The following is a 12,089-nucleotide window of genomic DNA, read 5'->3' as shown; positions in this document are numbered from 1 at the left end:
TCAATCATGATAGCAGGTTTAATTTGGCCTCCTGTGCACTAGCCAGTGTAATTGCATGGGTGAAAAAGTCCTTGGAGGCCAGTCTATGACGTCAGTAGCCTACTGTGACATTAGGCAATCTCCAGATTTGGGTAAAGGTTCAGTCCAAGCCACCTGTCCATTGAAGCTGAAAGATGTCCTAAAGTCGCAGTCATAGTGCGTTAGTTATGGGAGTAAAGGCGTGGAGCCCTGTTGCAGTGCGTTGGCGGCTTTGAAGCGTGTGACGTCCAATGCTTGTGAAGCTTGGAGTTTTCAGTGGTGAACTTTCAGCGGGCACCAATTTTGTACAAATTGGGCCACTCCCACAAACTTTGGAAGCCAATTGGAATGGAATAATTATGAAAAATCTAACAGCTACGTTTTGATCACACAACTACACAGATAATATGTATGGATCTGCCTGAGGTTTGGACAAAATCTGTAGTAGCCCCTAGGAGCAAACATTTATTTTTGCAAAAATATGCCTCATAGTGCCGCTATAACTTGCTGATTAAAAGAAATTGGGGTAGAGGTTCTTCCTTGGCCTACTGGGATTGTGCATGCAAAGTTTCACACCGATTGGCTTAGCGGATTATAGCTGTTCACAGGACTCACAAAAGAGAAAACATTAATTAACAATTTAGGCATTTAGCAGATACTCTTAACCAGGGTGACTTAGGCTACAATAAGCAACGTAAACACATACATCAAATATAGAGAGACAGTGCAGTGCCACAGTAAACTAGGATCATGACTGAGTAAACCAAGAACCTAGCATCAGTCAAAACAATATACAGGTACTGTCAAAGACAAATATCAGTACATTGAAACTATAGGACCATAGAACAAACCTAACATCTGTCTAAATAACCTTCTATAAAAAATTTAACATTGTGGTCAAGAAAAACAAGCCTAAGTAACAAAAACATTAGAACAAATGACCAAGGTAAGTGCATGGTCGTCATAACTAGGTCAAGTGCTACAGGCTAAGAAAACATATGCCTCGCCTTTGGCCGTTCCGGCCTGGCAGGGATAATAATAATTAATATGTCAATGGCATAAATAAACAAATATAGAAATCACAGTTACTGTAGATGCAGATTTGTAGTGTAGTATTTCTGTTTCTGTGTATGCTAAATATAATGTGTGCAAACTGCATAATACACACGTGACATTGTGATATACACCTGTAGTGTTTGAGAAATGTAGCCCCTTCAAAATTGATTTACAATTCTAACATCATTGTAATCCCTGTATACAGTGATTGAAACTAGGCTCCAATCTTTGATAAATGGAATAAATAAATGAATAATAATAAAATATATACAGTATATGATAAAAAAAACACAAAGGTCTCCACCTTTGCACTAATTTTCTACTCCCATTCCCAGTACTCCTTTACAAACATCTAAGCATCTGTTTCTACATTCATGGAGATCAACTGGGCATAGCAGTTTGTATTGTTAAACATCTCCATTATTGCCATGTCTGCTCTGGCACAGTTCAGTTGGTAGTAGAGTTCTCAGTTCCCCCATATGATGCTGCCTAGTTCCTGCTGGCTATCACTGAGCACATTCCTGTTCCTGTTTTTCATCTGACTGAAGGAAGACGTTTTAGGGGCGGCGTTCTCCTCGTCTCCTCGTCCCTTTCTTCTGCTCCACTGACTGGAACTTGCTCTCTGCTGTTGTCATAATTTTTATCTTTTTTCCTTTTTAGCGGGCTGTTTTCTTTCTGCTGCTGTCGGTTAGTCATTGCTGCCAGTTCCCACCTGATGTCATGTGGGAGTCCCGACTGCTCCAGGCCGTGCTGAATAACTGCTATCTTGCATAACGTCTTCAGACTAGGACTTAAGTCTAAGATATACAGGTCATTGGGTGTCCAGTATCCTCCAAAGAGGATGATACGATCTCCCACAAAGCAAATGCCCATCCTATGCATCCAATACGGGCCATTGCCCTTGGGCTCAACCTTCCTCCAGGAGAAGGTCTGTGGATTGAATTTCCACAGATCATTGAAGGTCCGGTCCAGACGTAGGTTGTCACCACCAAATATGTACAGCTCTCCATTGTAGGCAAGGGCTGAATGATACCTGCGTCCTTTTGGAAGACGTGGCCGTGCAGAAGGCGTGCTCATCCAGCAGTTTGTCTCCGTGTCAAACACTCTCATGTTGTTGTGGTGGGACCTGTACCCTTTGCCCCCAAATACAAACATCTTTGTCCCTATTATGGTAGCAGAGTGACCCAATGAAACCGGTGCTGGAATGCCTCTGGTGTTAATTAAAGACCAGACCATTGTGGTGGTGTCCAGCTTGTAGATGTCATTAGTGTATCCAGTCAGCAGGTTGACTCCTCCAAAGATATACATGACCTTCCCCAAGTCACAGGCTGAGTGGTTGTACCTTGCCTCTGGAACAGTCCCTGAAATCTTGGGCCTGTACCACCTGTGGGTGTCGACATCAAACGCATAAAGCACGTTGCAGAGTTCCTCTACCTCAATACTCACTATCCCCCCCCAGATATAGATGATATCGTCTATCAGCACAGCTGAGTGGCCCTTGCGGTTGGAGGGAATCTCAAGGGGAAACAACGCTCCTCTTCCATTTCTCACTGGGGCCAACTTCATCCAGCGCAAAGACAATGTGTTGAAAACATGCACGTCAATCTGATCCCTTTTGTTCACGTTGCCGCACCCTCCAAAGGAGTACACCTTGTGGCCCACAGCCAGCGCAGCATGGAATAATCTCTTTGGTCCTCCTTTCAGATGTACTGTCCAGCACAACATTTCACACAGTAGGAGAACTGTGAATTTAAATGGATCATTTGAGTCTTACTAAGTAAAAGAATGGAGTTATTTTGTGTGTGCCCCTACTTATATTGGGACAGTAGTACAAACGGCACACAAAGCTTGGCCAATCCGTAAAGCCGATGGGTTGGCCTTTCAGGGAAGCAGATGCCTGTCGATCTCCCTAATATGGCAAATTGATCTGCCCACAACCCCAGCCTGGGCAGGCTTTGTTCAGATTGGGTAGCTGTACAGTAGCTAGTTAGAGAGACAGTGCCTGGTGAAATAGAAGATCTCAGGTTCAATTCCCGGCCCTGGCTATGTGGCGAGGTGTCCATGAGCAAGACACTTAACTCCTAACTGCTGCCACCTGAGCAGCCATCAGCTGGGTGAAGCTGAAACTGAATCCCCCCATGGGATTAATGAGGTCTACATGAGATTATACAGTAGATGGTGACTTTGTAAAGACATTGTTATTCAGACTGAATTGTACCAACATTATTACAGCATGACCCTATAGGAGGCAGAGTCGTCTAAGAGTGGGTCTGCCTGTGTCTTTGTCTGTTTGTCTGTCTGGGTTACAATCTCATAAACTGCTGGACCGATCATCAAAATGTGTTGTGCATGCTGCCAGTTCAGCACCAAAACATAATACAACAATAACTTATCACATTCACACCTGGATGTTGCACTGTACACATGTAGGTAGGCCATATCTTACATGACATTCAAAAAATATATATTCTAAAAATGTTCACCTATTATTCCAAAATAGGGACACCAAGTTGAAAATGGTTAAGAGGCAAGAATATCATATTCCACAGAGCCTGAATCTGTGGGTGAGTGAATAAGCTCCAATTTGGATATGGACAGAAAGGGCTTATAATAACTCCTAGAAAATCATAACAAACTAGAAAATGTGCTCCTCTGAGCACAGGTCTCTGCCAGGCGAGTACTGTTCCTGATTAATCCTGTCTTACCTATTTATATTACATATTGTGATGTCACGTGAAGCTTGACCAATGTTAGCTTGGCTGAGACGGACACACACACACACACACACACACACACACACACACACACACACACACACACACACACACACACACACACACACACACACACACACACACACAGTGATGTCACGTGAAGCTTGACCAATGTTGGGTGTTCTCAGACGGACACACACACGGAGGGTAAAACATACTCTCCGCCATACCTTCGGCCTGGCGGAGACAAAAATTTAATATTAGGAGTAACACTTTATTGGAAGAAAAGAGGTACAGTGCACTGAGGGACGTTGTAATGCGTTTATGCTCTGGCGAAAAAGGGACAAGTGACGTGTCACGACTCATGTCGACACTTTATTCAGTTGAAAACACATCACCACGGCATGTCACGACACCTTTTGTTTTTGCCAAAGCATAAAGATTTGCCTATGATATCACAGTGAAAAGATGTTGTGAGCTTTATACCATTTTTAGTCAGTTGAAGAAATTGCACCATTAAAATAAACATTAAATCTTATTACAAAGGCCTCTGTGAACGTCATATTTCATATTAAGAGTAAATTATTTTAAACTAGGCCAATGACTGTTGTGAACGAGTGCCGTTGGGAGCACATGCCCCTCTGGTTAATGCATACTTGTTGTACCCATTGTCAGAGTACCCGTTGTACCTGTTGTCAGAGTATCATAGTACTTGGAGGAGGGTTTATGATGTCACATTGCTGACATAATGGATCTCCATATATGGACATAACATGGACTCAGGGAGGCAGACAGATACTTATACAGAGATTTTTGCATGGTTCTGGACAACTAAGTGCGACCAACATCCCACTCGGCACAGCACACCCTGTCGATTTATGTGGGGACAGACAGACAGACAGACAGACAGACAGACAGACAGACAGACAGACAGACAGAGATGCCGTGCGTTTATAGATAGACAGATAGAGGTATCATCTCTATCTTCACAGCAGACATTTCAAGAATCAAGAGGGAAAGAATCAAACCACTATTTGTCACTCACTCAGGTGCCCCACTGTTTGCTTATCTGAGTTTTAATAAAGTTGTTCTCTTTTCCTCTCCCCCTGGCCCCCACAACCACATGTAAAGAGACTTTGAGTATATAAATTCCAGGTATTATTGTGGGATCGCTTCAGCGATCACACTAATGTTATCTTCACTAGTTGTGGGATCGCTTCAGCGATCACACTAATGTTATCTTCACTAGTTATTATTATTATTCTGCCCGTTTTTGGATTGATCAAGCTTCACGTGACATCACAATATGTAATATAAATAGGTAAGACAGAATTAATCAGGAACAGTACTTTCTAGTGTGATACTATCAACATTCATCCTCAGCGATCCCACACTGTTTCTTCAGGAACAGTACTTTCAAGTTATTATTATTATTGTTAATCAGGAGGGGCGTGTAAGACCCCTGCCTCTATGCTTACAGGATCTAGCCTGGTAAACCCTCCCTCCGGAAATCTCATTTCCATTTGATTCCAGAATCAACTGGAAATTAGATTTCCGGAGGGAGGGTTTACCAGGCTATACAGGATCACCTCCTTGGTCTTTTTTTTCCCTTCTTTCTTTTTAAAGATAATTGTTTTGGCTTTATCTGCCTTTATTGATAGAATATAGTAGATAGACAGGACATGGGGAGAGAGAGACTGGGAATGACACGCAGCAAAGGTCGTGGATTGGGATTCGAACCCGCAACACGCTGTCAGGCCGCATTGCAGCCTGAGTGCCCAGACCGCAAGGCCAGCGGTCCGGCCCCTTCTTGGTCTTTCTGACATTCAAAAATAGGCTGTTTGCCTGGCACCACTGCGCTAGACCTGCCACCTCCTCCAGATGGGTGGGTGTGTAGTTATGTAGTTGTTTGTTTTCTGGGGTCCTTGAAATAAAAAAAATCACACCCAGTGTGAAGTGGGAGGTGTGGTCATATATTCCCATCCCCTCCACCCTCGAGGGGATGGGTGTCTCAGGCTCTGCACTCTCCCTGTTTGCATCCTACCTGACGGGTCGCTCCTACCAGGTGATGCTGAGAGGGTCTGTGTCAGAACCACACAGGCTCACAACTGGGGTTCCCCAAGGCTCGGTTCTGGGTCCTCTTCTTTTCTCTCTCTACACTACATCTCTGGGTGCTGTCATCCACTCCCATGGCTTTTCCTACCACTGCTATGCCGATGACACCCAGCTAATCCTCTCATTCCCCCCCTCTGATACCCAGGTGGAGACACGCATTGCTGCTTGTCTGGCTGACATCTCGGAGTGGATGTCGACAAACCACCTGAAGCTCAACCTGGACAAGACCGAGCTGATGTTCCTCCCGGGGAAGGGCTGTCCGCACCGAGACATGGCCATCACCATTGATAATGCTGTGGTGACCTCAACTCGGACTGCGAAGAATCTGGGTGTGACCCTGGACGATCAACTGACGTTCTCGGCAAACATCGCATCAGTGACGAGGTCCTGCAGATTCCTGCTCTACAACATCAGGAGGATTCGCCCCTTCCTCACGGAGAAGGCAGCCCAGGTGCTCATCCAGGCTCTCGTCATCTCCCGCCTGGACTACTGCAACTCCCTCCTTGCTGGTGCTCCGGCATCTGCCATCAAACCTCTGGAGCTTGTTCAGAAAGCTGCGGCTCGCCTGGTGTTCAACCGCCCCAAGTTCTCCCACACAACCATCCTTCTCCGCTCTCTACACTGGCTCCCCGTAGCGGCTCGCATCCAGTTCAAAACCCTGGTGCTAGCTACCTAGGAACAGCTCCTTCCTACCTCCGGGCTATGGTCGATGCCTACACCCCTGCCCGACCACTTCGGTCTGCCACCTCGGGGCGACTGATTGCCTCGTCACTCAAGGGTCCTTCTGGCCGATCCACACGGTCACGACTCTTTTCTGTTCTGGCCCCACAGTGGTGGAATGAACTTCCCACTGATGTTAGGACAGCAGAGTCACTGCCCATATTTCGCCGCAGGCTGAAAACTCACCTCTTCAGGAAACACTACCCTTCCTCTCTGCCTGACCTACTTGTTGTTAACTAGTTGTACGAACGCTTGTTTTCTATTGCTGTATTGTTTATTGGATTGTTTATTGGATCTTGTTTAGTCGATACACTTATTTGTTTTAGCTCATGCTCATTTGATTTAGCTATTTTGTCTCATCTGTTTAAGGAAATAGGTAGCTGATATATTGCACTTTTACCTTAGCGCTAGGTATACTCTTGGTTGCTTGTTTTTGCAGAAAATGCACTAAAGACTTCTGGTGATTAGTAGTTTTCGTTCCCTACCTATGTTGAATACACTTATTGTAAGTCGCTTTGGATAAAAGCGTCTGCTAAATGACTGTAATGTAATGTAATGTCATCACAGTCTAAATAAATAAATCTATACCACATTAAGTATTTAATGTGGTATAGATGCATATTATCAACCAGGCGGTGTTAACAAGACAGGGTATCATACTCCTAAACCCAACAACCAATCCTGGTATGGGTGAAATTCACAAATGTGCAAATAAATATATCAAGGGATCATCTGTTCTGTTGTCACATCCATTTAGTTTAGATTTAGGTATTTGGCACTTGATCACCTCCTGGATGGAAGCATAACATTTGTACTTTAAACATATCTTGTTCTATGTCTGTCCATCCCTGATAGACATAGAACAAGTTAATCTCTTAACCACTTGAATCTTGAGCCTATCTATAAGCTCACAACGCGTCGCAACGAGCTTGTAGATCTGCTATTTTTGGCAAATGTTTCCCCCAGAATAGGGATGCTGGATTTCAAGTGGTTAATCAGTGGTTTTGTCCCTCCTTGTCAATTGTGTTGATAATATGATGACAGATTGTTTTTATGTATTGTGATTATTTATGTAGAATATATTTTACTATACATTCTTCTTGTAATGCAAGCAATTTACAAACTTCATAATGAGGCACAAATAGAATGAATGACAGGGATGTAGATCTGACATGGTCAAGTGACATTTGGACGTTAGTCCAATATCAGCTCAATTATGGTGCAAAATTAATCCATTTCCAAACGTATACCTGTGTGCTTGTCCTTTGGAGGTTTGTATAGTTCTATCAGTACACACTACTCAGTGACCCTTTTATGAAACCCATCGCCGCTGTGCATTTCCATTTCAGTTAATTCTCTTATATCCACTAAAATGTATAAGTAGGCCTACTGCTAGTTTATTTAGAGTTTCTGTGAGGTTTATGATCACTGTTTTATGTGGTTCAGAGAAAGGCTTGATTGCAATAGTGGAAAGTCCCTTGCATCCAACAATAGCTTATTGATGTCTTTTGAACACAGCCTGGTTGATAACATGCATTGACAAGATGCTGAGAGTCAGCACCTTATTGTGAAATCACCAGCACCTCCTCTTGACAACTTTAATGGTTGGATGAGGCAGCATGGTTATTTGTAGCAATATTTCATGCTCTACTTCCAAATACACACACACACACACACACACACACACACACACACACACACACACACACACACACACACACACACACACACACACACACACACACACACACACACACACACACACAGTTTTGCTGCTGCTGGCACTACAACTATAATGTGAAAAGGTTGAGAACCACTGGACTAGACTAGTGTATGTTAATAATATGCTATACTCCCTGTAGACTAGTTTAAGTTAGTATACTGTTAGTATAATATAGAGTAGACTTAGTAGTGTGTGTGTGTGTGTGTGTGTGTGTGTGTGTGTGTGTGTGTGTGTGTGTGTGTGTGTGTGTGTGTGTGTGTGTGTGTGTGTGTGTGTGTGTGTGTGTGTGCGTGCGTGCGTGCGTGCGTGCGTGCGTGCGTGCGTGCGTGCGTGCGTGCGTGCGTGTGTGTGTGTGTTTGTAAACTAGCTGTCTGTCTGTCTGTCTGTCTGTCTGTCTGTCTGTCTGTCTGTCTGTCTGTCTGTCTGTCAGGTGTCCACATCGAACAGAAGATGTATGGTTGTGAGTGGGATGATGAGACTGGAGACACTGATGGTTTTATACAGTATGGTCATGATGGAGAAGACTTCCTCTCATATGACCTGAAGGCAGAGTCATGGGTCGCTCCAAAACCACAGGCCTTCATCACTAAACTGAAATGGGAACAGCTACGATGGCATACTTTAAGCACTACCTGACCAGTACTGCATTGAAGAGCTGAAGCAGGACGTGACCTATGGGAACAAGACTGTACAGAGAACAGGTACAACATGATGTGATGGAGTTGTACTTAGATAAATATGTTATGATGTAGTAACATCACTGAAATAAATATAAAAAAGAGGCTTTACAAAAAGAGACAATAACTAACTGAAATTGTATTGTGTGTTTACAAAATTAACTAAAACAAACTAAAATCACAGAGAACATTTCCTTAGTTTTAGTCTTTAACATTATGTCACACATAAGACTAATATTTTAGGTCAGGATACTTGAATCTGTGAATATGACTTATTTTCAGAATTTTTAGCTGTGCCAGTTTTAAGCCTTTTTTTTAAGCCCTGTAATAAAAACGAATACAAAATGCTAAACTAAACTAAAACTATAGGAAGTTGTACAAATATGTAACTATGTAGTATCATTACTATGAGAAGAAAAAAGGACAGGTACAACATGATGGTGATGGACTTGTACTTAGATCAAATTTATCTAAGTACAAGTACTATTTAATTTTATAAAACTAATAGTAACATTACTATGATAAGGTTCAAATGTGTTTTATTGTCATGAAATACAACAGTTCTTAAATCAAATCAAAGCCGACTACTCCAGAACACTAACAAAAGATTTCTCTCTCTCTCTCTCTCTCTCTCTCTCTCTCTCTCTCTCTCTCTCTCTCTCTCTCTCTCTCTCTCTCTCTCTCTCTCTCTCTCAGAGCTCCCCTCTGTATCTTTCCTCCAGAAGACTCCCTCTTCTCCAGTGAGGTGTCACGCTACAGGTTTCTACCCAGACAGAGTCATCATATTCTGGGCTAAAGATGGAGAGGAGCTCAGTGACAACGTGGACCATGGAGAGCTCCTCCCCAACCATGATGGAACCTTCCAGATCAGTTCTGACCTGAACGTGTCTTCAGTCAAACATGAAGACTGGAAGCATTACAACTGTGTGGTTCAGCTCTATGGGGTCAAAGAGGACATCCAGACCAGACTGGACCCAAACCTGATCAGGACCAACCAGAAGAAACCAGCTGATGAAGGTAGACATGAAACACGTACATGTTCTTCATGCATTTTGTTGTCTCCGCCAGGCCGAAGGCGTGGCCGAGACTATGTTTTGCACCCTGTCTGTCCGTCCGTGTGTTCGTGTGTCCGACACCGTTGACCCAATCGTAGCGAAACTGTGCACACACACTCCCTGGATGCCAGAGCTGAACCTCTGCTTTTTTCAGATCGGCTTGTTATTGCGCCACCAGAAGGCTAATGTGTGTCAAACAAATTTTTTTATATGACTCCTACAGATTTTGTCCAAAGTCACAAAAATTGGTACACAGTATCTCTATAGTCATGTGATCAAGACGGATCTGTCCGATTTTTCATATTCCATCCTGATTGGCAAACATGGCTTCCAAAGTTTGCAGGATTGGTCCGTTTTGAACAAAATGCATCAAATCATGAATGCAGCGTAGAGATTCTGTTATCCAGTTCAGTTGTGATTTCATGTCTTCGTGTGACTCTTTATACTTAAAGGGATATTTCACTTTCAAAAAAACTTTTGGTCATTTTTTCGTCTACTCAGGCCTTTGTGAGCCCCCAAGACAGTTTTTAAGTTGCTTGATTCAGTATTTAGATATTTGATATTCATTTTAACAGACACGCCCCCTTCCCATACAAACCCATTGTATCTTCAAACTTCATTTTAACCATGTTAGATTCATCAAAAACACCCGTCCTTGGTTCTGGTGACTCGCCCTGCCCTCCTAATGCGTGAGGGGGCCGTGTTTTTCCGATCTTTTTTTCATTTATTTTATTTTATTTTTTTATTGTATTTTATTTTTTCCATTTTCCCCCAAAAATATTAAAAATAACAGAAAAAAGTAATTGAAAAAACACATGTTGTTTTTATGTCCTGATGCAGGAGGATCTTCTAGTGGAACCTTCATTGCTGTTGTAGTTGTGGGTCTGATTGTTGTCAGTGTTGTTGTTGTTGGTGGTCTGCTGCTGAGGAAAAGATTCACCAAACCTCAGCCTGGTAAATTCATATCACACATCACCACATACTGCTGTTTGAACAACACAGCTTCTATAGGACATGTAAAGACCACATAATTAATCATTAATAATAATTTAATACACTGATGTTTTGCTTGTTCTATTTCCCGGTGTTGCTCTAGCTCACTAACTCACTCTAATGTCTAAATATGCTCTTTTATTTTCTTCCAATGACAGAATTTACTCCGACTAACAGTAAGTGAACACAGAATAACATCTTGTTCATATTAATGAACATGAGTCTCTTCTATTGTTCATGCATGTATGTATTTTATTTGCTGTTGTCTCAGTTTAATGTAAAAATGTGTCTTTGCAGCTGAGGAAGACTGTGGTGATGCTAGTGACACTGCTATGAAGACATGAAGATCTGTTCAGCCTCACACAACATGTAAGTATCAATGTGTTTTAAAATACTTCAATCACAACGAGTTATTTTATAATGCAGTGTGTTACTTACAGAGTAACTATTGATGTGTCAGAGTGCAGTGTTGTGGTATCTCTTTGTGAACCTCAGAATAACTTAGTATGAGCCAATAAATACAACTTTATATATCGTCTCTGTTGGGTGGAAACCTTGTATGTCCAAAACCTTTCTTTTAATTATTAATATTTGATATAAATAGTGAAAATAGACACATCTACAAGCTCACAACGCGACACATTGTGAACTTGTAGATCTACTATTTTCACTACTTTTGTATGACTCTTGTCTGATGAAGTAGGGCATTAATTTACTAAAAACCATACAAAGTTTAAATATTAAGATACAAGGTTTCTGTCTGACAGCAACGATATAATACACAAATTAAGATGCATAAATAGTTTGTGTCATTGATTTGACCTTTAGTGTAGTAGTTCTATGTAAAAGCATCTTTGTAGTACAGTATCTCACAACAACCCATGTGTAAGAACAGCATGGCTCCCATGAGGATCTCAGACTTCATGTCTATGATGTCAGACTTGTCAGTCAGCTATGATATGACTCCATGTATGGGTCAACGTTTCAGTCCAACCCCATCACCATTGACTACTTCCTG

At 42.3% G+C, this 12,089-nt stretch overlaps 2 protein-coding genes across 2 annotated transcripts; one reads left to right on the top strand and one right to left on the bottom strand.

The window, feature by feature from the left end:
• Window positions 1–1,608: 1,608 nt before the first annotated feature.
• LOC308080579 (kelch domain-containing protein 3-like) lies at window positions 1,609–2,799 on the bottom strand (the record flags this gene model as incomplete). The annotated part of the gene is made up of 1 exon (XM_080422472.1): window positions 1,609–2,799. One exon carries the CDS (start codon window positions 2,797–2,799, stop codon window positions 1,609–1,611), a length of 1,191 nt encoding a protein of 396 aa, XP_080278598.1.
• A 5,997-nt stretch (window positions 2,800–8,796) lies between these two features.
• LOC308080578 (major histocompatibility complex class I-related gene protein-like) lies at window positions 8,797–11,622 on the top strand (the record flags this gene model as incomplete). The annotated part of the gene is made up of 6 exons (XM_080422471.1): window positions 8,797–8,904; window positions 8,987–9,047; window positions 9,720–10,040; window positions 10,919–11,032; window positions 11,230–11,247; window positions 11,369–11,622. The coding sequence occupies 6 exons, from the start codon at window positions 8,797–8,799 to the stop codon at window positions 11,413–11,415; spliced, it is 669 nt and encodes a 222-aa protein (XP_080278597.1). The 3' UTR covers window positions 11,416–11,622.
• Window positions 11,623–12,089: the final 467 nt, after the last annotated feature.

Source organism: Gymnoscopelus braueri (genome assembly GCF_963280865.1).
Source record: "Gymnoscopelus braueri genome assembly, chromosome: 24".
In the NCBI taxonomy this organism is placed as follows: domain Eukaryota; kingdom Metazoa; phylum Chordata; class Actinopteri; order Myctophiformes; family Myctophidae; genus Gymnoscopelus; species Gymnoscopelus braueri.
This window is presented reverse-complemented; position numbering and strand designations above follow the sequence as displayed.